Source organism: Cervus canadensis, chromosome 1, assembly GCF_019320065.1.
Source record: "Cervus canadensis isolate Bull #8, Minnesota chromosome 1, ASM1932006v1, whole genome shotgun sequence".
Taxonomy (NCBI): Eukaryota; Metazoa; Chordata; class Mammalia; order Artiodactyla; family Cervidae; genus Cervus; species Cervus canadensis.
This window is the reverse complement of record NC_057386.1, coordinates 114,477,106-114,503,570: the sequence shown is the minus strand read 5'-3', so window position 1 is coordinate 114,503,570 and position 26,465 is coordinate 114,477,106. Positions and strand designations below refer to the sequence as shown.

The 26,465-nt window shown below is 53.6% G+C and overlaps 1 protein-coding gene across 6 annotated transcripts in view; it reads left to right on the top strand.

Moving 5' to 3' along the window:
- MYO18B (myosin XVIIIB) overlaps window positions 1-26,465 on the top strand; it is a 221,557-nt gene that overhangs the window by 31,695 nt on the left and 163,397 nt on the right. For all 6 annotated transcript variants that reach the window (XM_043438083.1, XM_043438087.1, XM_043438081.1 and 3 more), the window contains exons 11-13: window positions 379-442; window positions 8,590-8,734; window positions 26,056-26,229. In XM_043438083.1, the coding sequence (XP_043294018.1) occupies window positions 379-442; window positions 8,590-8,734; window positions 26,056-26,229 (383 nt within the window). The remainder of the gene's footprint in view (window positions 1-378; window positions 443-8,589; window positions 8,735-26,055; window positions 26,230-26,465) is intronic.

Here is a 26,465-nt window from a genome sequence, read left to right as displayed (position 1 = left end):
CAGGCAAGGTTCCCCTCTGTGCCCCCCACTGTTTGTCTCCTGCCTTCCTCCCCGATTTGAGGGAGAGGCTCCACCTGTCCTGAGCCTCCTGATAAGGCCAGAGGGACACTTGTACCCTCCAGAGAGATGAGAGAGGAAGCTCTCAGTTCTCAGAGCAGGGTAACTGCGGAGTAAGGAAGCTTCTGGAAGGCCTTTCCTTAGGAAGGGCCCAGTGAGGGCAGCAAGTGAGGAATATTTGGGCAGTGGGGCCAGGGCCCTAGGCCAGCTCTGGGGCCACCTGGGGCATTGTGTGGAGCCCCACACCATGGTGACCACCTGCTCTCCCAGACTACCAGTGTGGGCACGTCCCCCCTTACTTCTGGTCCCTTCTGTTTTCAGGACAGACCTGTACCTGCACCAGATGGCGGACAGCAGCTCCTTCGGCATGGGCCTGTGGCCTAAGGTAAGGAGGAGGCCCTTCTGGGTGTGAGTGGTCTTGTGTCCCCATGAGCGAGGGGTCCCTCTGCCACTGGGGTGCAGAGTTGGCCAGGGCTGGTCACATGGGGGAGGCAGGACTGCCTTTGTGGGGCCTGGGCTTGTTGGGGAAATGAGTCTTGTACAAGTAACGGGAACCAAGAGATGATCTGTGTAGAGGTAAGAGCGTGGGCTCTGGGACAGGCTGTCTAGATTCAAACCCCCGCTCTGACACTTACTGGACGTATGACCTCAGGCATGGGTCCTAGCCTCTCTGGACATCTGTCTCCTCTTTGGTAAAATGACGATGGAAGTGGTATCTCCTCATGGACCTGTTGTGAGGAGTAAAGGAAAGGATGTCATAAAGCACCTAGCCCTGGGCTTGGATCACGTCAGTCAGACGTGATTCTCCTCGGAAATACTGTTAATGATGTTGTGTGGGAAGGGGCGGTCAGAGATGACTTCCTGGAAGGTGGGGCCTATGACCAGGGCCTGGAGAGTTGGTATTCAGTTGTTTAAGAAAGAAGATTATTCACTTGTTTTATTTACTTTTTTATACTTTAAAATTATTTTGAGTCACCTCCCACCCCCACACTCCTACTATCACTCCCCGTCATGCCTGTGCTGAATGCTGGGATTCTGGTCCTCATCTGTGAATTTTCACTCGGTCAGGAGAGAACGACTTGGGAATTAATGCAGTCACGTGAGATAAGGATATGCCAGAGTCTGTACAAAATTCTCTGTAACAGAGGATGGTTGAAAGCTACTTGGCCTCAGTCAGGGAAGGCTTCTTTAGTCAAGAGGATATCAGACCTGGGTTTTGAAGAATGAGTAGTTCACCAGGTGGAGGGGAATGATCATTTCTATTCCTAGGCTTTTTTTCCAGACATACATGTTGGGGAAACAAAGGGTGCTGGAATAATTGGGCATCCTCATGTTAAAAAAAAAAAAAAAGAATTTCAATCCACAGGAACTCACACCATATAGAAAAATTAACCAAAATGGATCCTAGGCCTATATGTAAAACTTAAAGCTGTAAAACTAAGAAAACAGGAGAAAAATTTCTGTAACTTTGGATCGAGTGGAGACTTCATAGGTGTGACATTAAAAGTCCAGCCCCCGAGAGAACAAGTCGATGAGCTGCACTTCATTGAAATTAAGAACTTTTGCTGTTTGAGTGTCACTGTTAATATGAAAATACAAGCCACCGACTGGGAGGAGATACTTGCAGATCACATATGTGATGAAGTCTCTGAATCCAAAATATATAAATGACTCTCAGAACTCATAAATAAAACTACCTGACAAAAAAGATGGGCAGAAGAATTTCAACATAGTTTTACCAAAGAAGATTACATAGATGGCAGATAAGCGTGTACAATATACATTAGTCATTAAAGGAATTTAAAACCACGATGAAATACCACTGCACGATACATAGAGTGCCTACACTTGAAAAGATGAAGCATAACACGTGCTGGTGAGAATCTGGGGTACCTGGAGCTCTCATAACCTTGCAGGTGGGAGTGGAAGAAGTCTCTTACCATCTTGGCAAACCATCTCTCACAAAGTTTAGTGTATACCTCCCACATGGCATGCCAGTCTACTCCTAGGTGTTTATACAGGAGAATGGACGTGTGCATCCACTTTTTTATATGAGTTCATTAGCAGTTTTATTTGTGATAGCCAAAACCCAGAAACTATCCAAAATGTCTATTAACAGGTAAATGGGTGAATTCATTGTGGAATATCCATAAAGATAGTATGCTCCTCAATAATAAAGAAGTACTGATCAAGATAACTGTGCTGAGTGAAAAATCTCGGATGAAAGAGCACAGCTGTGTGATCTCATTTATGTGAAACTCTGGAAGGTGCAGATGAACCTGCCGTGACAGCAGGCGGGTCAGTGGTTGCCTGGGGATTGGGTGAGGGCAGAAAGGGGGAGAAAGGGTTGTGTGAAAGCGAACTTTTGGGGCTGAGGGACGCGTCCATTTTCTTTAGCACTGATGCTTTCGTTTGTGGGTATGTCAAAGCTTATCACGTTGTACTTAAAGATGAGTGGTTTGTTTTTGTCAGTTACACCTCAATAAGGCTCACTCTCTTTCTGTCCCCCTCTCTCTCTGTTGGGTACTGCCTGCAGTTATTGACTAAGTAGGCCTGGGCCGGGACCTAAGAGTCTGCATGTCTCACAAGTCCCCAGGTGATGCTGAGGCTGGGGGTCCAGGGACCCCACCCTGAGAAGCAGGGTCAGCAAGTCTGTTTCGACAGTGGGCGGGGTGAGAGGGAGTGGGGCGATGTGGCTCCCCCAGCCTCACCTTGCCGTTGCCGCCCCTGCCTCGGGGGGACCTGCAGTATGGTCTTCATCCAGGCCCCTTCTCCCCCTGGTTGGGGGCCCGGGCAGCCCAGACCCTACCCTGGATGGCAGAGGATGCGTGGCTGCCCCAGTGCTGGGCTTCCTCTAATGAGCTTGGGCCAGCAAGAGCATGATGGTTTGTTTTCTTGGTTTTGAGGACAAAAAGGGCTCAAGCCAGGCCCCCGTGAGCTTCCTGGCCTGACCTGTTTGTTCACAGTCTGCATACAGGAATGGGCGCAGTGTGAACCCATATCAAGGAGGCGTTTGAAGTGGTTTTCTTTTTTCTGTGTTTCTGGGAGTTGTTTTTTTAGACCAGTTGATCTGTGGGAACTCGTAGGGTAGTTCTTTGTTCTTGTCCTACTAGCTGGCAGGTACAGAGAGTGTTTTCTTTGTTCTCTAAGAGCAAAAATAGAATCTGGAAGCTCATTGGCCTTTGATACAAGCCTGGGCTCATTTTCTGGGATTGGGCCGTCCAGGTATCATCTCAGTAAAGGAATTTGGTGCTCAGAAAATGCCCCCGGGAGTGAGAACTGCTATGTCACCCTGAAGCCCCTAAAGTCACCAGAGTCAGCAAACAGAAATGCAGAATGCCTGCACGTATTCATCTTGTAACTGATGTAGGACAGTGGTGATTGCATTATTAACACTTACTGTTCACTTGAAATGTCCCGGGAGGGTAGATCTTCAGTGATCTCACCACACACCAAGAAACGGTAACTGTGAGGTGGTGGAGGCATGCACTAACTTCACTGTGGCGATCACTTCACAACGTGTTCATGTATCACATCCTCACACTGCACACCTAAAAACAGACCGTACTCATTTGTCAATTATGACTCACAAAAACTGGAAACATAACAGGATGCCCAGTTAAATTAGAGTTCCAGATAAACATCAAATAATTTTTTTTTTTTTTTTTAACTTAAAGTGTGTCCTGAATGTTGCACGGGCAGTCCTGGAGGGTTGAAGTTGTATCAGAGAAGGCTGCCTGGAGGAGGTGAGCATGGGCTGATCTTCTGCTGAGAGAGAGAAGTGAGTCAGGTGCAGGGAGGCCAGCCTTCCTGAGCCCCTGATGCAGAGGTGACGGTGGGGGAGAGGCAGGCAGGCAGCAGAGCGCAGGGTGAGGGTGTGGGATGGGGGGGCTGTCAGCTGGAGCAGGGCCCGGGGGGAGCGGCCCTCTGGGACTGCCTCTGCTGGCCGACTGCCAGCTTCCCCTCCCGGGCCCTGCGCAGCGCCACCCGCCCCGCCCCGCCGCCCCCCCACCTGCCACATCTCAGCTCTGAAATGGAACTCGTTTGAGATCTGCTGGGGCACCAGGACACATTTGAAATCACAAAGCTTTCATATTATTTTCTTCTTCTCTGTAATTTATTTTTCCACAACCTAGGCTGATTTTTTTTAAAAAAAAATAAGTACCATCAGTAGCGGTCATCATCATCATAATAATAGTAATAATCCTTGCCTCCCAGCAGTTTGCTTCTGGCTGTCAGCAGCCAGGCTTCGGCCTGAGGCACATTTATTTTTTATGACCCAGGCATCCACTGTGGAGGAATGTGCTCCAGACAGGAGATTGGGGACCGTGGTGCTCCTGCCAGGGGCTCTGCCCGGAGCTTTCTCTTACTTAATCCTCGCAAGGCCCCTTTGACAGAAGGGATTAAGATCACATCTGTTTTTCAGGAGGAGTAGCCAGGCTCAGAGAGGTGAAGCTACTTGCCCAAGGGCACACAGCTTTTAAGTGGCAGAGGCGGGACTGAAGTCCAGGTCATCGTTGTTGTTCAGTCACTCAGTCGTGTCTGACTGTGCAGCCCCGTGGACTGCAGTGTACCACGCTTCCCTGGCCTTCACTGTCTCCTGGAGTCTGCTCAAGTTCATGCTCGTTGAATCCAGGTTGGCCTGACTCCAGACTGGCACGCGTGTGTCCCCTGACATTGCCGCAGACCTGAGCCCTAGGCGGAGGCTGTGTGTGTTCTGGGATGTGACCTGCTGTGCACCCCGGGTCACTTCTCTGTCAGCTTCGATTTCTCCCCTGTGAAGTGGGTAGGGCAGCGCCCAGCTCCTGGGTCTGCTCCTAGGGTTGGGGCTCAGTAGGGAATCTAGGGTGTGGTGACTCTGCCCGTCCCCAGCACGTGGCCTTGGGCACGTGTCTCACCCTCTCTGAGCCTCAGTTTCCTCCTCCGATGGTTGGAGAGACTGAGGCTGCCTGGCAGGGTAAAAGCTCCTAGAGCGGCCCTTCTCTCCTGCCTCCTTAAGTGTGCTTTCGGCCCCTGGAGAGGACACAGACCTGCCAGTGTTGAGATACCAGGAGCCCTGGCTCTGGATGGACCTGTCCTGCCCTCCCCGCTGTCTCCGTCAGGTTCACCCCCTGTTCAGGCACCGATGTTCCTTTTGCAGGTGAAGTGAGGCTGTGTTCAGTGTTTCCCTCCAGAGCTGCTCCAGGTCCAAGGGTGGAGGGGTGGGGACCCTCCTGGGTTGGTGGGCTGTGGAGACCCGGGGGAGCCTGCCCTGGCCCTGGAGGAGGGCGTGCAGTGTACACCCCCCTGAAGCAGAGTGGGCCCCGGGCCCCGCCCTGTGCTTGTCCCCAGGGGACCGAGTTGCAGGCCCCCAGGGCCACGCCCTCCCCAGAGAGCAGCGCCTGGCTGCAGACCCCGGGTGCCTGCTGCCCTGGCCCCGTGAGAGAGGCCTGCATGTCCATCCTCAGGGTGCTCGGTGCCCAGCGCGCCCTGTCCTCCACCGTGCACTTCCGCTAGGACACCCTGCCCGCCTCCCCACCCAGCAGCCACTTCTCCGAGCTCATGCTGTTTGCTCTGTTCACCACTCCTTCCCAACGCCAGCTCCGCGCCTCGCCCCAGGCCCAGCGCCCACCCTGTGCCATCAGTGTCTGCGTGTCTCCCTCCTTGGACCGGGAGCCCCCAGGACAGGCCGCGGCGATCCGCCTGCCGGGGCTGCTGGACGACGCTGGGGGAGGCGTCCCTGGAAGGCTGGACAGCCTGGGCAAAGGCACCACTGTGTGCCGGGCACCGTGCTGGTGCTTTGCACATGTCCTCATTCAGGCCTCGCAGTGACCTAGGTGCAGGGTTGGTGGAAACTGAGCCTCCGATGCAAGGGCAGGAGATTGTGCTGTCACACTCCTGGGGGCACAGAGCTGGGGGCATGTGCACTTCTGTCCGCTTCCAGGTCTGGATCTGGCCTCTGCATGGTCAAAACCTCCCGCTGCTTTAATCATAGCCTGGTTGAATGTGCAGAGAACATCTTGGATTTTATTCTTCTAAGTGACCTGCCATCTTGGGTTGACCTTAAGTCTGATTGCATCGGACAAACCCTGGGCACCTTCTGAGTTGGCTTTTACACTTTTAACTGATTTTTCTGTATTGAGTTGAGCCATACGGTCAAGTATATAAAAGCACTCATTTTCAGTGTACCACTCAGCGATGGTTATATCCTTACACCTGCAACCCCACCCTGGATCACCATCTAGAACATTCCTCATTCCAGCAAAGGCTCCCTGGAGCCACCACTGGATCAGAACCATCCTTCCCACCTACGTCATCCTCCTGACTTTTCTTCCCAGAGGGCAGTGCTCCTTGCATTTGGCCTTCACGTGAACAGAATCACACGTGGCGTGGTGTTTTGTATGTGGCTCCTCTGGCTCATGTGGGGTTCATACACGTGCTCGCATGATCAGTGATGCGATCTTTCTCATGGCTATGTGGTGCTCCACCACTCCGCCCTGCCTGGACCACCCAGTCTTTATCCAGTCTACTGGTAGACATTCTGGCTGTGAGTTGATCTGTCCCGCCGACCTGACTGATTTCCGTTTTCTCAATTTTGAGGCAGGACTGGCTTTTTTTCAGGGCATTATGCAGAAGTGTCTGGCTCCCTGGAAGTTGAGGGAGCAGTAAACATCCTCCTGATCCTAAGTGTTTTAGATCAGAAGCACATACATTCATCCCTCCATCACCAGGGGAGGCGGGGAGCAGAGGAGAAGATGGACAGAAGCTTCAGTGGAAGTTTTCTAATTCTTCTGTTCCTGTGAGTTAAGTGGCAGATGATGGAGTCTGCCTCTAATTGAAAGTCAAATGCTCATGGCTGACAGTGGGAGCTGTAATAAATGTGTCGCCTCTGTCCTTTTGGTGTCCTTTCTCTGCTACTTTGAAATCTCATAAATAACCAAGAGCATGTTGGTAAGATGCCTTCCCTTCCTCCGTTTGCTCCAGCGGAGCAGCTGTGGTTGCTAGGTTGAGTTCCTGGTTGCTAGGGATTTTGTGGTCCTGTGGTGGCCCAGAAATATGATGGATCAGTGGAACATGCTTTTGCTGTTAATTGAAACATTCCTGTAGCACATCCCTCAATGTCATTGTGAGCTTTGACGTCATCCCAATTGGTCGATGATCCTTGCGGGTTTCTTTCCCAGTTAGAAGAAGTGGCTTGAGTGGAGGGGACAAGTGGCCTGGGCGGGGAGTCAGCAAAACCCGATTCTTACCCTGAATCTGGTACTAATTTGCTCTGTGACCTGGGGCAACCATTGTCCCCTCTCTGAATCCCTAAGATCCAAGGACTTGCCAGCTTTGACAGCTTACGGTTCATCACCCAAGCTATGTGAGCAGGCCAGGTGCAATTCAGTTCCTCATTATCTGCTGGAGGATTATCAACAGAAGAATTCTCATCATCAGCTCACTTCCTCTCCTCCCAGCAGGCTTCAGGAGTTGAGTCTTCTTGGCCAGATGCTGTGTGTGTGTGCAGGAGTTTCAGACTGATTTTAATATTCAATCAGACATAATTGGGATCGTAAATCTGGGAAAGAAAAAGCGATACCCTGCAACCCATAAACATATGATCATACCATTTTCTCTCCTCTCCTGCTGAAAAATCTCTGGCGGTTGCCCACCGCTTGCCCTGCGGATGGCAGACAGGATCTATCTCAGTTGCTGAGGCAGGTCAGTTAGTGGGGGCTGTAAGAGGGAGTGTCCTGAAGAGAGTCTGGACTCCCTGTGGGGTCTTCATTGATTAGTGATGTCTGCCTCGGGTCCAGGAATGGAAACATGGGTGTATTTTTGTCTGTCATGGTAGGAGTTTTAAGCCTGTGCCCTTTAACATGGGGTTTGAAGCCTTCCCTGTTGGCACCGGCCAGCTTCTCATGTGTGTCTTCACCCCTCCTCTGTCTGCCCCACTCCAGAAATCCCTGCTTCCCTGGCCATGTTAAGATGACCACCTTCTCTCCAGAGACCTCTTTTGTTCTCCTTGGCCCCCCACCCACCCGCCTCTGTTCTGTCAAATTGGGCAGCTCTGCCTATTTGCCATTCAGATTTCATTCACAATTTTGTCTCATTTTCTGTGACAACCTCTTTGACTCTCTTGGGCAGGATAAATCAGCCTGGCCCTCCTCTGAGATCCCATAGTCCCCTGCTTAGCCTGTCTCACACTTAGTTGTTTTTACATCTCTTTCCACTTCTACCTTGAAAGGTCCTCAAAGTCAAGTTCTGGGTTTCGCTCATCTCTGCCTCCCCAGAGTCCAGCACAGTGCAGAGCCTCAATAAATCTTATTGAGTGAACACACGAACGAATAAAAATCACATGCTGTCTGAAGTCAGACAGAAATGATTGTTATAACTTTCCCAGCAGTCTGAGTTCCGTGTGTCGGTACTCCCCAGCTTAATCGCAGGTAATTTACTGTGGTCATAAAATGTCCACACATTCCCCTGAGACCGAGCCCCGCTTCCCGCTGCAAGCTTGCGTTTCGTCCACCGTGACAGTCTGTTTGTCTCCCTCTCTCCCCTTGTTCTCAGCCTGAAGACAAGCAGAGGGCAGCAGCCGCCTTCGCCCAGCTCCAGGGTGCCATGGAGACACTGGGCATTTCAGACAGCGAGCAGAGGGCCATTTGGCGGGTGCTGGCAGCCATCTACCACCTGGGCGCGGCGGGGGCCTGCAAAGGTACGTGCTTCCCAGCCGAGCTCACCTGGACTGCCGGCTGTCTCCACTGACGGGTGCCTGACAAGGCCCTTCTGTCCGTGAGAGTGTCACACGGACGGTGCCAGTGTGTTGTCTTCTGTGTCTCTGGGGCTGCTCTCTGCTCGGCTACAGAAGCAGGCATGCTGGGAGGGAAGCGGAGCTGATTTTTCAAGCAAGTCTCATAGCCCAGCACTGTCCAGTGGGACCTCTGCGGTGCCTGGGAGCTCCTCTGTCCAGTAGGATGGCTGCTTGCTGCTTGTGGCCATTGAGCATTTGACATGTAGCTGCTGCAACTGAGGAATGTTTCCATTGTATTAAATTCTAATTAACATACATTTACATAGCCACATGTAGCTAGTAGCCACTGTGCTGGGAAGAGACACCCTGGAACAGGTGAGAGAAGGCTGGGTCCCTGCGCTGAAGGTGATGTGTTTCTGTCTAGACATCTTGGAGAGGCTCCCGCTGTGTGTGCTGAGCCGACCCGGCTGTCCTCCTCCCAGACTTGCTCTCGTCCTGAACTGTCTGTGTGCTGACTGTCCTCCTTCACGTTGGTCTCCCCAAGGGGTTCTGACTGTCCCTGCCCCTCTAGTCATTCCCCTTTCCCTGTAGATGCTCCCGTGACAGCATTTCTGTCCTGACTTCTCTATTCTTGCTATTATCACCTTAGACTAAGAGTTTGCTAGTCTTTTTTTTTTCCTGGGTTATCGCAGTAGCCTCATTGCTGATGCCTTCCCTCCTCCCTTGTGACCACTGGGCTCCTTTCTAGAACACAGACCTGCGGTGCCGTTCCCTGCTTAGAATCCTCCCGAGGCCCTCCCGTGTCTGCTCCATCTTGTAAAATCCCTTGGCTTGGCATTCAGGGCTGCTCTGCCACCTCCCTCGTCCCTATGAAAGGTCCCAAGGAGATGGTCAGTGTCCAGAGCCGCGCGGCTCCTGCCTTCACGGGGCTGATGGTGCCCTGTGTTATGACCGTGTCCTTGTCTAGCTCTTTCCGCTAGAGAGTGGCTTCCTTTGGGCACGGAATGTACAGTTGGGGTTGACTTGCGGAGTGGACACAGGCACGCATGGCGCCTGTCTGGAGCTGTGTGCTGGCACTGGCGGGCGTTCCGGGCCCTTCCTCTGGGAGGCAGCAGACTTCTTTGGAACATGGCAGCACGTGGTTCCTCCACCGCCATCCCCCTGGGCCCTGTGGCCTGTCCTTTTGATTTTCATGCTCTTGAGCCGCCTGTACTGGTGCGCTGATTTGATTTTGGACATTTCTAGAAGTCATGCTGAGTCAGATATAGGTAAGGTGGCAATTCCACAGTTGGTCCAGGCCAAGGGCAGGCATGCCTGACTATACAAACAGAAAAAACAAATGCCACTTGCCTTTTCCAAAAATCAGCCGTGGGGTATGCTCTGTGTCCTGATTGTTTGTAAATCAGACAGCTTTATAAACAGACTGGGACTGGGGACACCACTGCACAGTTCAGACCAGAGAGCTGTTGAAGATTTAGAGTTGGGGAACAGGCATCTGTAGGTTGACGGGGGTGTGGAAGGAAACAGACCTGTTTTACACAACGGAAGACTGAGGCTCCGAAGGTCCAGGTGCAGTAAACCCCAGGGTATGGGCTCTTGAGTGAGGCAGATGTGAGTTAAAAAGCAAACTTCTCCAAGCTTCAGAGGCTTCTCTTTCAATGGGCCAAGACTGGGGTTGGTGTGAGGATTGAATGGAATAAGGAAGAGAAAGCTGTATTAAACTGGGCTCCCCTGAGGCAGACCCTGAGATGAAGATTTGGGTGTGTGTAGCTTTTGGGGGAGGGGATATCAGGAAGAACCAAGAGGGGAGCGAGGGAGGGAAAAGTGGATGATGCTGGGGCATTAAGGTGTGAATTAGGGACTTCCCTGGTGGTCCAGTGGCTAAGACTCCGAGCTCCTAAGGCAGGGTGTCTGGGTTCGGTCCCTACTCAGTGAACTAAATCCTGTATTTCTTGACTAAAAGACCCATCATGCCTCTACTAAAGACCCCAAATGCTGCAATTAAAGACCCTGCATGCTGCAATGAAGATCGAAGATCCCTCATGCCATAACTAGGAGCCAGAGCAACTAAATAAACATTTAAAACCTTTTTATAAATAAATGAAAATAAAAAGCCAAGTGGATTAGCTCTGGGAAGTGAAGGGCCAGTCTCTCTGGGGACCTCTGGGAAATTCTGAAGAGCATGTCTCCTCATTGTGTATTACCCGAGGGGTGAGGGAGCCGGGATGTTGATCCACCACCACCTGCTTCTGCCTGCTTGAAGGTTGCTCCTGGGGCGTGTTACCCCTGCCCTTCCAGCCTGCCCCATGCCTGAGCTGAGCATGTTCCTGCAGCCAGGAAAGCAGAGGGGTGCAGATAGGTAGGTGCCTGCAGTGACAGGCCAGGGACGTGTATGGGGTGGTAGAGATGGAGTGAGGTGCTGGGAGTGGCGGACAGGTCGTCCATGACTCCGGCTCAGGGCAGTCCTTCAGCAGATTGTGCTGTTGAGCCTGGGTTAGCTGACTCTCCAGGATGTCACAGCCACTGGCCTCTCAGCTGCACTCAGCTCAGACAGGCTGGCTCCCTCCCTCCCAGCACTCAGCAAAGCCTAGGGAGAGGGCAAGACAGGGTTCCCTGAAGTCACACTGGAACCCACTCTAACTCTGATGCCACAGGACAGAGGCTGAGGGAGCCCCAGGTCTATTAAGCTGCCACCAGAGAAGTTTGATGCCTGACCCTTATCTCTCCGGGGCTCATGGGGCACCCCCTCTGATGTGGGCTCGGGACTCATACCTGTAACAGTAAAAGAGAAAGTCACTTATAAATATTTTATTAATACATGATTATGGCAATAACTCCTGCCTGCCTTCCCCACCCCACCTTATAAATTATTTTAAGAGGAGCTGCTGTCATTCTGCCTGGGAGGCCTGCCCGGTGATTTACTTACAATATATTCTGCTTTGGAAGATTTCATAATAGGTTGCTCTGAAATCAGCTATTAAGAATTTCAAAGTCGTATATAAATGTCTTGACTTTGTGTCATAACAGATCATTTTGAAATATATTAAGAATCATTTCCATTAATCAGATTTTTTCTCCCCCCATTAAAACGATGCTCTCCTCCCAGCACGCCTGACTTCCTTAACTTGTTTTGAAAGTCCTAATTCTGTTTTTAAAAACCATATCTGTCCCTGTGGGGAGATTTCAGGACTTATAACTGGACTCGGGATTTTTGAACTGTGATGGTAGTAATGACAACTACTGCTAATATTGGTTTAGCGTCTGATGCTTTCAGAAGTGCCTGTACCTCTTGTGACTTTTGATATGATTTGATTCATGTAATAGCCTGGTAAGGAAAGATAGTGCAGTGGGAAAGAGTCAGCCTCCTGGCTTGGCTTCTCTGAACCTCAGTTTCCTCCCCAGCAAAATGGGGTAGTTATGGCAGCCACTTTGCAGGCTTGTTGTGAGGATTAAATGAGTCGGTGCCAGCGTTGAGAGCACAGGCCTTGGCTCACAGTGAGGAGCTCTGTAAGAGGAGGACTGTAGTTCACCTGGCGTCCGACAGCTGGTATATTCCAGAATGAGGCCTCCCTGCCACGACCACTCCCCTGCCCTAGACCTCGTTGGTTGGGTCATTCCTTGCTGGAGAACTGACCTGTTTTCCCAGGCCGCGTGCTTATAGATGCGGCGTCGCTGCACAACCGTGGAGCAGCCTGGGAGGAGCGAGAACTGTAAGGTACCCATCTTATAGATGAGGGGACCGAGGCCTGCCAGAGAGGCTCATCCTCATTCCCCGGGAGCTGGGGTTTGGACCCAGTCTGTCCAGGCGCTGAGCCCAGCCTCTGGGACCACATCCTCTGTCTCTCTGTCCCTGTGTGCCGTGACCTCTGCCCTCTCAGGCTCCCACGTCGTCTCTGGGGCACCCAGAGCTGTTTTCACTCATGACAATTCTGACACCAGAGAGGTGGGCTCTTTCTCACAGCAGGCAATCCTCTGATTCTCTGGACACCAGCTGGGTGTCCTACAATTTAATCCACTCCTGACACTACCTAGAGTTTGTGTAGGTCAAGGGCTCAGTCCCACAAGACTGTACCACTTCAGACACGGGTCACAGACCCCTCCTCGGGTTGATAACTAGCTGGAACGGCTCGCAGAGGTTAAGAGGGCGCTTTACTTACCAGCATCTGCTATAAAGTACACAGCTCAGGAACACCCATGTGAAAGAGACGCAGGGGGCGGGCGGCAGAAGAAGGGGCTTCCATCCTCACTGGTGTGTGGGCCTCCCAGTGCCCTGGAAGCTCTCTGAGCCCCCTCGTCGGGGGTTTTCTGGAGGTTTCATTACATGGGTGGGATTGATTAAATCATTGACCCTTGGGGATTCATTCCATCTCCAGCCTCTTCTCTCCCCTCCCTGGAGGGAATGGAACTGAAAGTTCCCAGTTTCTAGTCATGCCTGGGTCTTTCGGGTGATCAGCCCCTGTCCTGACACCGTCTAGGGTCCCCCAGCCACTGGTCGTCTTCTTAGCAGACAGAAGACACCCTCACCATCTCAGAGATTCCAAGGGTTTTAGGAGCAGTGTGCCCGGAACCACAAAGACCACAGGCACATTTATGACAGGTGCCAGCCGCAAGCCCTGTGCAGCAGCTGCCAGGCCCGGTGGACCCATGAGGGGCTCCTGAGCACGTGCTGGTGGGTTGGTCCCCTCCCCGGGGGCCCAGGCCCTCAGGTTGCCATGTGGTCCTTGCATACTCATGGCTCCTGCCCCGTTTGGATTCTCCCCAGGGAGCCAGTCCCAGCACACTCCTGGGGGCTCCTCTGACCCTCCTCGTTTGGGGGAGTCCCTTTAAGCTTCCACTGACCCCTGAGTGCCTGCAGGGTGCTGCCACCGCGGCCCTCCCCTGCGGCCTCCTCAGCCCCTTCAGCCCCTATGACGTGGTGTTCTTGACCTCAGGAGGCTGGCTGCTGCGGGGCTCTGGGTCACCCTGTCACCAGCAGTGCCCTGGGCAGTGTCAGAGAGAACGTCTCTCCCCAGAGTGTGGCGGGGCTGGGACCCAGGCAGCTTGAAGCCAGCTGCTCCTGGGCTCAGATCTCAGCTTGGCCTCTATTTTGCTGTGTTGACCTTGGCCAAGTTCCAGGGCTCACCTGTACCTCCTCCTTAAGAGGGAGAGAGGGTGGTGGAGAGCTGTTTAGGGTCTCACCCACGGCTGAGGTGCTAGAAATGCTGGGGCTCCGGGCCTCCGCCCGCAGACAGGCCAGGTGGCTCCGGGCTCAGCCGGTCAGTTGTCAAGAGGCCGCATCCCTCCGTCCTTCTGTGCTGCTGCTTCCTCCTCTCTGCCTCCCTGGCTCACGGTCCCTGATGGAGCCCTTGGGAAGGCAGTGGGAGGGGCCCCGGAGGCCGCCTCGGCGTGGCAGGCGGAAAACCCCGGTGATTTGGCACAGGGACGGTTTGCTGTTCACCAAGACTCACGGCCCGGGCCATCCCTCAGGAACCACCAGGGAACCATTTATCCAACCTCAGGTTTCTTTCCTTTGGCAAAGCGGGGCCCATGGAACAATCAGCCAGCCCCCTTGTGTGTGGAATGGCAGCGAACTGATGTTCTCTGGAGTCCACTTGACAAGGAGGCGGGTGGGAAGGAAGGACACCTGGGCCCCGCAGGGGGCGAGCCAGCCTGTGTGATTTAACCTGTACCTGCAAAGTGGTAAAACCCGGCCCACCTTCTACGTGACCGGTCACAAGACTGCATCCCACCTGGCACATGGGATGTGCCACAAGCTGCCGCACTTCTCTTTGCAGAGTGCTTTGTTATCAGTGGTCTCCACTGCGGCATTGCCTGCCTGCCCCTGGGGCAGGCCAGAGTGGGGCGGGGGGTGGTCCTGAGGCCCATTTACCGGGTGGAGAACGCACGCCTCCGGGGGTGCTGCTCCTCGATTTAGGGCACACGGCGAGCCCTCAGTGCTGGTCACAGCAGCTTCTGAGCCGGAGTCCAGTTCTGGACTCTCAGTCCAGTGCTCTTGCCACAGCTTCGATGAAGGCTCTGGGGGCCAAGGACAGTGTGGGGGTTGTGGTCAGAGTGGTCAGGAGTGACACAGACTGGGGCTCGGGGACGTGAGGGTTCTAGCAGGTGCCAGCTCTGTGACTGGGCCGGCGACCATGCTGCAGAAAAAAATCAGGCGCAAGCCCCATGGCTTCAAGCCTCATCTTACTGTCTCCCCAAGCTCCTAGGGCTCTGCAGTGTAGGAGAGCTTGGCTGGGCTGCGGTCAGAGATGGTGACGTGGAAACAGTCGGGGTGGAGTGGCCGGGAGGCCAGGCGCCTCTCTCTCTCTGCTTCTCAGAAGTCAGGGCTCTCCCAGGGGCCTCTTGGGGCCTCCTCATGGCCTGGCGGCTCCACAGAAGCTTCCAGAGAGCATCATGAAAGCTACTTCCCCTCTTCTCAGTCGGTCACACAGGGTCACTACCGCCACGCTCTGTGTCACAGCTTCAGAGGCCAGCAAGCCTGGCAGGTAGGGAGGGAATTCCCACTTGGCAGTGCAGGCTGCTGAGGCTCACAGAGGCTGTGTGAGACTGCCAGGGTCAAAGAATCATATCACGGTTAGAATCAGCACCTGTCTGCCTCCGCAGCCAGTGTCCCACCCCTCTGTAAGGCCGCCCACCCGGCCCAGTCCTTGGGTGCCTTCCCGGTGCCCGGACCTGCCATGGCCCGTCCCGGGACCTCCGCCTCACCGCTCAGAGCAGCTTCTCAGGTCCATCCCCAGCCTGCAGTCTCCCTTCATCTGCAAGGTCGTCCTCTACGGGAAACCGAGACAGAGGAGCTACGAATCGAGGCTCCCAGCATGGGCTCGGGGCAGGTGGACCTGTGTGTGTCTTACTTCGCCGTCTGTGACCCTCTTGACCTCTGAGGCTCAGTGTCCTCATCTGAAGATTGGGGATAATAATTGTGTCGCCTCCCTGCGTCCTTGGGAGGACTACAGTACTCAGTTTGAATATGTGTAGCTCAATGATTCTTGTTATCACTGCTGTTATTATTAATGGAAAATCTGTCCGCTGTTGCAGTGTTTCCCCTCGAAGTCTGAGTCCGCCAAGCTGGCTTGGGCTGGTCTTCAATCCTCTCCAATCCATGTGGCCCCATAGCTGTAAGAGGCGACACACACCCACCCTGGCAAGTCTGAGACTCTGTCACTCTGTCCGCTGTCCCTCGTGACTTGGTGAAATGACAGCAATGTTCAGAATCTAGACTATAATAACCAGGACGAGTGGTGTCTGCCCTGATGGCTGAGTTGCCTGCTTTCCTTCGGCTCTGAAGGCTGATGGGAGGTTTAACTTATCTGTCACTCACTGAATTTACCAGTCTCCTTGTCACTGACCCCACTGCCTGACATACGACGCACTCGGGCCCGTGTATAACCCAAGGACGGGCCCCGTAACGGGATGATGGAGGGAGGCTGCCGATTGGCCACCACTCCTGCCTGCCCTGATAAGGCTGTCAGACCCCAAAGAGACGGGACTGTAACTTGGGGAGCCCCGAGGGGCCTGCAGGAAGGAGAGACGATGGCAGCAATGACAAGGGTCCAGCCCCCCGCCTTCTACCAGGGGCCCCGACATCCAGCAGCCAGGGCAGTCTGTCCACGGATAGGAGGAGGTGGCCTGATGCTTCTCAAGCCCAGGCAGGACCCCAGAAGGCCAAGGGGAGTAGTAATAGCAATGCTGTCAGCTTGAAGCAGTGTATATTCAAGCACCTGGAGCAGACTTTTAACCCTTTTTTATTGTTTTTAAACAACTGCACAAGCAACACCGTAAAGTTGTCTTCCTGTGAAAAATGGAAGCAGCACAAATGAACACAGAACGTGGGAAGCAGGTCGCTCCCCGTTCTCTTGATCCTCCTGCCCCGGAATGCAGCCACTCCTAAGGTGTAAAGGTGACGTTTGGTGCAGCTGACAAGCCAGGACTGACACACAGTTATTAACTGAAGCTCCTGGTTTACCTCGAGGCTCAGCTTGGTGTACCTTCTCTGGGCTTTGACAGATGTCTTCTGTCATGTGCCCACCATGACCGTGTGCTCCAGGCTGGTTCCACTGCCCCAGCAGGCCAGCTTTCTTCCTCAAAATTCTGATTCAGAGTCGTCACAGACTCATCAGTAGTTGGAACAGTAACAGGCTGTCGCTGACTCCTCCCCGCGACCGTGGCCGTGGCCAGGGCTGCAGTCCCTCTGAAAACCAGCGCGTGGCCCTGTCGTGGGGACCTGTGGGGTCCTGTGTGGCCCCAGCTGCAGGCCGCCTCCTCAGGCCCTTGAGACCGAGCGTGCGCTGTGCCTGTGACGGTTGCCCAGGTGGGCGGTGGGGCGCCGCTACCGGTTCAGAAGCAGGCTCACAGTGACTCCGTTTCACACGCTCTGCTTCTCCCTGTCTGGTGCAAGGTGGACCCCGCTGCTCCCGGGACCCCGCGGTGCCCACCTCCTCTCCGCCGACTGCGGGGTTTTCCCACGGAGGGGTCTCTGTCTCCATCGCATTTCTCCAGCTGATGAGCCTTCGGGCAGTCTCCTGCTTCGGGGGATTGTAAACAGCACCGTGTGGGCATCATTGTCTGTAGAGGCAGTGAGGGGGTGAACGTTCTGGGGGCATGGTTTCCTGGGCCTGTGGGACCAGAGGGGTGTGTCTGAGGTTGGACGTTTCCATGAACATGGCACGATTCCCCTCCCTGGGTGTTTGTTCACACGGGTCGGCTCACTGCACCCTCACATGCCCATGGGGGACGTCGGGCAAGAGTCTGGGCCCCTGGACACCTGGGCCGTTGCTGAGTTCGTGTTGCTCCCCTTCCCCCATCCTTCCCCTCCTCCCCCATGCTCCCCCTTCCCCCACGCTCCCCCTCCTCCCCCACGCTCCCCCTCCCCCCTCCACTTCTTCCCTTCCTCTCTCTGCACTGCTCCCTCCTCCCCTCCCCTCCTGTCTTCTCTGTGCCTTGGACAGCTCGGCACCACCATCCTCACTTTCCAGGACACAATTTCCCTCTGATCCAAGGAGGGAGACCCAGACAGGCGCATTGGAGATGCCAGGAGAAAGTTCTAGACAGGAGACATCCAAAGTTCATCAGGGTCCGCCCCCCCAAGGGGTCCTAGGACCTGGGACCCTGAACCAAATCTCCCAAACTGAGAGGGAGTCAGGGAGGATGAGTCAGACAGAAGAGCCCTTGTGAGCAGAGGTGTGGTGGCCCCTTGAGCAAGGCCTGGGGCTTCTGTGTCCCCATCAGCCAGGCGCCAGCCTCAGACCCCGGCACTGGTGCTCTGGGATCGAGAGACGTTTACCACACGGCCCCAGCACAGCCCTGCACCCCCGAGGCCGGTACCCCCGGGCCCTGTCCTGCCCCCACCCGTCCTCTGCCACAGGCCCCAGCTGGTGGCTTGGCTCCCTGCCCGACAGCTGCCGCAGCCCGGCCTATTCTGGGCCACAGGCAAGGATTTATTCTGCGTTTTCTGAGCATATTGAATTCATTCATTAAGCTGGGATGGCTGCTGTGGGATGTAAACAATTATATTTTAAAAAGCCACAAACCCCTGAAGTGGCTGATGCTAGAAGGCATTCCTGCCGCCAGCCCCAGGCTTTTGGAGGGAGGTGTGAGCAGCTGGAACCCCCGAGGGACCGGCTTCAGCTTGGCCCTGCGAAAGCCGGTCCCCTCTTTATGCCCTCTGTTTCCAATAAGTAATAACAGCAGCTGACCTTTATCCGGTGCTTACACAGGGCAGGTCCTATGCTAAGAGCTTTGTTCGTCTCAATGATCCCATGGAGTAGGCACCGTTACCCCACTTTACAGATGAAGAAACTGAGGCTCAGGGAGGGGAAAGGACTTGCCCAATGAGGGTGTGTAGACACTCTCTGGGATCTCTTTTAGCCTTGCTCATCAGAGACTCCAGCGAGCTATGGCTCAGTGAGGACTCCCATCATAAAAGCACGTCTCACCCTTCAGAGTCAGAGCATAGGAGTACTGGTGACAGCAATGATGACGATGATGATGGAATTATTACCTGTCACTATTTGCTGAGTCTGCTCTCTGCCAGGCAGGACTTAAGTGCTTTGCGTGGTTATTCCATTTAATCCTTGTAACCCAATATGGTGACAAGCGGAAGCTCCAGTACTTTGGCCACCTGATGCGAAGAGCCGACTCACTGGAAAAGACCCTGATGCTGGGAAGGATTGAAGGCAGGAGGAGAAGGGGATGACAGAGGATGGGATGGTTGGATGGCATCACCAACTCAGTGGACATGAGTTTGAGCAAGTTCTGGGATCTGGTGATGGACAGGGAAGCCTGGCGTGCTGTGGTCTCTGGGGTCGCAAAGAGTCGGACACGACTGAACTGAACCCGATATGGAGAATTACACCCTTTTTATGGGTGAGTCAGTGGAGGCTCAGAAAGGCAAAGGAAGTTATCGAAGGTCCTAACTTGGAAAGGGGAGGAGCCCAATTTGGGACCAAGGAGTTCTGTCTTTGACGCTCCCCCCATTCTTCATGCTGTGTTTTGCTGCGTGGTCCGTGGTGTCATCAATACACATGGGATTAGTAATCACACCTTTTCATGTGGTTCTTGCCCTGATGAGATTAAGCACTTAGCGCAGCACCAGGCATGTGCTGAGTACTCTGAAAACACCCACTGATTTTCTGGGCTTCCCTTGGACTCCAGCTTCAAAGGAGACAGTGTGATAAGTTGAGGGACCCCTGCTCAGCCTGCCTTGCTGAGGGACCCCAGAATGTAGAAAGAGCATTGGACTGAGGGCCAGCCAGGGCCAGGTTTAATCCTGGCTTAAACTGTGTGGCCTCAGGCTACTGGTCAGCCACTCACTGGCTACTGGTCCCATCCCTCAAGCCATTGCTCCTGCAGTTCCCCCAGGTGATGAGTGATGCCTTCCACCGAGGTCTCCCTGATGACTGCTTCTCAGCTCGGATCAGCTGCCCTGGGGACACTCCCAGGCAGCGTCACATCCAGTGTCTTGTTTCATACTTATAGTGACCCACTGGGAGAGGAGCCACCCCACTGTACGGATGTGGAAACTGAGGCTCCGATGTCCTGCTTGAGATCTCGCAGCCCGGTCTAAAACTGCCAGGCTCTGGTTCTTCCTGTGACCGCCCACCACCCCAAAGATGCCACGCCAGTCTTTCCCCACCAGCTGCTTGATCAGTTAGTCCAGGAGGCCCTACCCTTGCTTCCTTTCTCCTGTCAACTCCTGATGCACAGCAGCAGACTCATGGTACTGGGCAGTCTTGCAGAAGAGTGGCCCATTTTGCTTGGTTTAAGCAGATGCTGCCGCTGCTGATTTATCCACAAGCCATCTTTGTCCTGAACGCCAGAGCATCCGGAGCATTGTCTTTCCAGACAACGCCAGAGCATTGTCTTTCCGGTTGATGGTGGATTCTGAACAACTCAGCAGCAATTTATTGACGGCTTGTTGACCAGGCCTTACGGGGCTCACTCACTGTGCAGAGGGACAGATGACCTTCTCTAAGGTCTGTCCAGGTTTCTGGGGCTGCGTGGCACCCAGGGACAGCAGGAACAGGTAGGAAACCTAACACCCAGGAGGAGCCTTGAAGTTCTGGCCTCTAACACAGCCCCATTTTCCAGGATCCCAACAATTGAACTTGACCTGATATCCCTGGGCAGAAATCTCAGCGTTTGGTCATGATTACAAAGGTTGACATTTATCCCGCAGATCCAGCGCTTAGCGATCTGCACCTGTAACTGCACTAACCCTTCACAAGAATGCCCTGGGGGTAGATGCCCATTTCACAGAGGAGGAAACTGAGGCTCAAAGAGGTGACAGGGTTTCCCCAACATCACCTGGCTTTGGCCAGCGGAGGTGTGATTTGAACCCCAGCAGTCTGTTTCTGGAACATCGCCTTTTCTCGGGGCACCCACAGCCTTTCAGGCTTATCTCTTCCCTGCAGGTGGCCTCCTCCTTCACAGACCTCCAAACTGTAAACCTCTGTGTGAGGACATGTGAGCCGGATGCACCAGCATAATAGATAGGTCATGTAATGGCCAGTGACTCAGCGGAAAAGTCACTTGGTCGTCAATAAATGCAGGAGGCCACAGTAATTGATAGCAATTGAACTGGGAGTGCACATGGGAAAGATGGTCTCGTCATTTTTTCCTTTTTTTGTATTGAGCATAAACAGGAAAACCTGCCTTTGCAGGTGGATCTCAGCATCTCAGAGACTGCAGTTCCATCACTCTCCCTCACTCCGTCCTTTTTTCTCTTTTCTTTCATTTCCCTTTGTTCATTCTCATCTTCAAACCCTAGCCTGCCTCTTCTCAGCAGTGATCTTGGGTGAGTGGCTCAGGTACAATGATTTGCCCAGGGTCACCTGGTTAACGGAGGACTCTTTCAGCTAAGCCACTGTTTCCTAAACTGGTGTCTCAGGGGACGTTCGACCATCTTGGTCTAAAAGCATTCCCAGGCCACATCGATCTACACAGAACGTCCCCTTCTTGGAGCATCATACCATACTCCTTAAAGGCTCTGAGATGTCCTGCAGTTAAGAAACTTGTGTTACCAAACAATGGGCAAAGTGATCGCACACAGCATCCATTTCTCCCCAGGGAACACCTGCCCTGAGGGGCCCTTTGGGAAACTCTGACCCTGGCCGTGCGGCCGCTGTGTCCTGCTCCACAGCCCTCCGGTCACGCGGGGAGTTTCTCTCTCAGCCCTGCCCTTGGTAGCACGGCGGGTGGGGCCAGACCTCACCCCATATGTGCAGACGGTTTCTAGGGATAGACAGAGGCACACACCCAAAAGAGCAGCATGCCAGGAATTTGGCTCACTTTCAGAGAACCTTCTCTTGGCCTCAATAATTCAAGGGAGGTATGTGTTCGTCACTCAGTTGCGTTTGACTTTGTGACCCCATGGACTGTAGCCCACCAGCCTCCTCTGTCCATGGAATTCTCCAGCCAAGGATACTGGAATGGGTAGCCATTTCCTTCTCCAGGGAATCTTCCCAACCCAGGGATTGAACCTGGGTCTACCTGCTGCTTTGGAGGCAGATTCTTTACCACTTGAGCCACCAGGGAAGCCCAGTTGAAGGAAAAACCAAACCAACTGTGTTACGTGGGATCAGCGTCCGAGGCTGTCTCTGAGCCTTAACACTGTAGATGGGTGCAGCTGCTGAGATAAGGATTCAAGGGCTAGAATCTCGCGTGAGAGGTGATCCTAGGAAGCCCTGGGAGGGGCGTGGGGAAGGAAGGCAGCCTGTAAGAGCCTGTCACCGAAACCAGCTACTTCTGCAGGCAGCTGGGGCTCCACTCCGCTGGAGGCCTCTGGGGGTCAGCATAGCGCACACCCCGGAGCAACTGCTCTCCAAAGACCTTACCTTCAGTCCCTGAGTCAGGAAGATCCCCCGGAGGAGGGCATGGCAACCCACTCCAGTGTTCTTACCTGCAGAATCCCATGGACAGAGGAGTCTGGCGGGCTACAGTCCATGGGGTCACAAAGAGTCGGACACAACTCAGCAGCTAACACTTTCAGACTTCCAGTCACTGGTTGAGGGCTGGGGATGTCTGTTCCGTGGCACGTCCAGCCACAGCCTGTGCTTGAGCAAATGCCGGTGCGTGCGAAGGCCCCCAGCAGAGGAAGCACAGGAAGCCCGGGGCAGACGGAGGCGCAGCAGCAGCCCTGCGCTGGTCCGCCCACGTGCCGCCTTCTGAAGTGTGTCCCTGTTGCCTTTTGACTTGGCCTACAGCCCACGCGTGTGCTCGAGCCAGGTCTGATATGTGAGATACTGGGGGTACCAGAGCTGCCCCTAAGCCTGTGCCACGACCGGAGGGTCCAGGGACCTAGACTCAAGCGCCGGCTCAGCCATTTACGGCTGTGACTCAGGGCAAGGCGGCTCCCCTTTCTGGGTCTTGGCGGCCTCTGCTATAAATCAGGCCTACCGGCCTTCAGCCTGCACCCCTCCCAAGGCAGCTGGGAGACGAGCCAGGGCCATTCCGCTGTCCCCCCGCTCCGTGTAGACACATCCAGGTGTGCGTCCCCCGGGCCACGGCGAGATGCACGGACCGTTTTTCACTGAGCATGACTACAGAACTGGTACGTGCAGGTAGTTCTTTCCTACAGAGCTATTTCAAGGGTGGGCGGTCCCGTCAGACAACACTGTATTTATGTAAATCTGGCCACGCACAGGCAGGCGTGAGGCCAGCGGTGACCGATACGTATTCTTCTGTGTGTCACGGACCCTGAAGGCAAGCCACCCACTTCTCTGGTGTTCCACTGGAGGGGAGGCTTGCTGCGTCGGACTCGGGGAAACATGCTGCAGTACTGTACGCTACGGGCAATTTAAGAGATTCTCAAGGGGAATTTTAAGCCTCTGACTCTGATTTTTCGCTCTGTTCTGGTTTCAGAGCAATATCCCAGTGTGAGAGAAGGCTCCTCTGCACGGGCCCAGGGTTAGCACACTGAGAGCTGAAGTCAGGAGGCTTGGAGTTCAGATCTCACGTCTGCCCCTCACCAGCCATGAGACCTCAGAAGGTCGCTCTCTCTGTGGCTCAGTGTCCTCATAAGCAGACCCTGGCTGCTCTGGTGCCCGTGTTCCCGTCCAGTCCACCTTCTCGCCGCCACAGGTGCCGGCCCAGGGTTCTCAGCCCCCCCTGAGAAGGCCTGGCCTCCACCCGGCTCTGGACAAAGGCGGAGGGACCCAAAGGCGGAGGGGTTGGGTTTGGTGCCTGGCCTGCCTTCAGGTGGCTGGAAGCAGAAGTGTGTTTTCCCAGCAAAGCTCACATGTGCCTCCTGGGTTTCACCAGCAGGAGCCTGGAAATAAGCCCCTTAAGTCCGGCAGGACTTAGAGTCCTGCTCTGCGCACTTCGGCTCCTCTTTTCAGACACAGCCGTCGCTTAGCCCCTTCGTGAGCTCTTGTAGCTCTGCGAGGCTACAGGTCACAGTGGGCAGGGTCCGGAGACCGTTTCAGAGGGTGGCCGTGGAGGCGATGGGGCAGGAGAGGGGCAGGGCGTCGGCCGCCTGGACAGTCGTGTTCAGGAAGAGGACGTCTCATTCAGGGCTGGTAGCCTGTAACTCCTCTCTGTAATGCTTGCTAATCTCCATTATTTTTAGCAATGAGAAAGCAGACCTCAGGCTCCCAGGTAGCTGTATCTAATTAGAATCTAATGGTATTTCTGTACACACATTGTATTTATTTCTGCCTTCTGTTTGTGACAAGTGATGGCGGTGTTGGTTCAAGAACTAGCCCCCCATACACTGGGTGGAGGGGCAGGGAGAGACTGAAGAGGCAGCCCTTCCAGATGGGAGGGTGGCAGGTGTGACACACAAAGGAGCTGACACATGAGGCTTGTCTCGGGCTCTGCGTGGTGGGTGGGTCTCCACCCCTGCCCGCCCGAGTCTTACGAGTTTATAGAGAGGCCGGAACTGGGCTGGGTCACAGAGCCCTTCTGGACGGTCTCAGAAGCACCCTGCCATCTCAAGGCTGTGTCCTTGTACCAGTCCCTGCTGTGGGAGTGGGGAGGGGTTGGGTGGACATTCCAAGGGCAGGAGAAAGGGTGAGGCCCCTCCATTTGCCCAGGGCCAGCTCACAGGCCACCCGGCTGTCACATCCTCTCAGTGACCTCCTACAAAAAATGGGTTTTCATTTAAGATAGTGCTATATAACATTTCCTTTCACTAGGTACTTATGGAAAGTGAAAAGATCAGTGATTCCACATCAAAGAAAGTCTTACCTAGGGTTGTAATATTCTCAAGGTGATATTGAAAGGAACTTTCCTGGTGGTTCAGATGGTAAAGAATCTGCCTGTGATGCAGGAAACACGGGTTTGATCCCTGGGTTGGGAAGATCCCCTGGAGAATGGAATGGCTGCCCGCTCCAGTATTTTTGCCTGGAAAATCCCATGGACAGAGGAGCCTGGCGGTCTCCAATCCATATTGATTTTGGGGAAATAGTTCTTCCACTTAGCCTGATTTCTGGTGACTTTTCTCAATCAGTTTTCTCATCTGTAAATAGGGATGATACTGCTTTTGGGAAGATTCAGTAATAATAAGTAGTTAAAATTTGTATGTACTGATTTTTTTCTGTGTCACACCTGGAACTCTAAGACAGATGTTCTGACTCCAAGAGCCATGAGCTGAACAAAGATGACATGTTGAACTAAATGGGGTCAGTGAGTGGCAACTGTTACCTCTGTCATTACTGTCATCGCCGTCATCACACTGTCCCCTCCACCATCCTCACCGCATAATCACCATCATTGTTCTTACCTTCTTGATCATTTTTTAAAGTGGCAGAACTTTTTTACTAGCCATGTAACCTCTCTGGATCTCAGTTTTATTATATGTAAAATGGGAATTATTTCTAAAATGGAGGTAATAAAGTGATGTTCCTGAGAGAATCAGCACTGAGTAACTGGCGTGTAGGAGGACCTTGATAAGCAGTGGCCTGCCCTCCTTCTTCTTGGGCTTCCCTGGTGGCGCCGTTGGTAAAGAATCCGCCTGTGATGCATGAGGACTTGGTTCAATCCCTGGGTGGGGGAGATCCCCTGGAGAAGGAAATGGCAACCCTCTCCAGGTGGATATTGTCAAAGCCCCAAATAAAGTCTTTTTCCAAACTTCGAAATTTTTCTTAAACCAGGCAGATTCTTTAAGATGTCTGTTTGAAGAATGATACCCTTATGATCTCTTTCTGATGGATTGAGAAGTCTCTGTTGGCAGCTGTGATTCTTATTTCAAAGAAACACAGATAGAGGAAGATAGGAGATGGGAGAAAATTATTTTAAGAGTGGAACTGTGGTTTGCCTTAATAAATTATTAATTTTTAAAATCTGGATTACAAAATTAGTACAGAACCACTGCAGAAAGTTTGAAATATACACACTCCCCCTACCCTGTGATTGTTCATGTTTGAATATAGCTCCTTTTCCTTATTTGTATAGCAGCTTAGAGTGATTTAGACAATTGATGCCATACTACAGTATGATTTTTTTCTAGTCCTTTTCATTTAACGTTACCATATAAGTATTGCCCGTGTTGTATAGACTTTGTTGCTGATGTTAAGTGGCGTTATAATAGCCCATAAAGAGGATGATATTTTTAATTGCTTTGGAAAAGTGAACAATGCAGATGGCAGGGCAGTTGGACAAACATGTCTCTTGGGGAGGCGGGCTCCTGTCCGAGGCCATCAGCTGGGCCCAGGCCTCAGTTGTTCAGGCTCCTGCTGAGGGTGGGTGGCCCAGAGGCTGGGAGGCAGCGAGATTCTCTGAGGTTTTCTTGGATGCCTACCCATCACCCGCCCAGGACCTCACTGCCCTCCTCTGCTCTGTCCCCCGCGCAGTGGGCCGGAAGCAGTTCATGCGCTTTGAGTGGGCCAACCACGCAGCAGAGGCCTTGGGCTGTGAGTACGAGGAGCTGAACACGGCCACCTTCAAGCACCACTTGCGACAGATCATCGAGCAAGTGACGTCTGGGCCGAGCCGTCGGAGCCTGGAGGATGAGGCAGCTAGTTCAGGTACCACACGCAGCCTCCCTGGGTGGACTGGGTCCCTGCGGAGCCACCTTGTGGGGACACACCAGCATCCTTTCACTATTCGTCAAGGATTTATTCGTCAAGGTCTACATAAAGTAGACCTTCTAGGTGCAAACAAAGCTGCTTCTCTGGAAATGGTCTTGGCCCCTTCCTGCACAGTGCTCTGTCCTAGGGTCAGAGGCTGCTGAAACCTGGGAGGGGAGCCCTGTGCTGCCAAG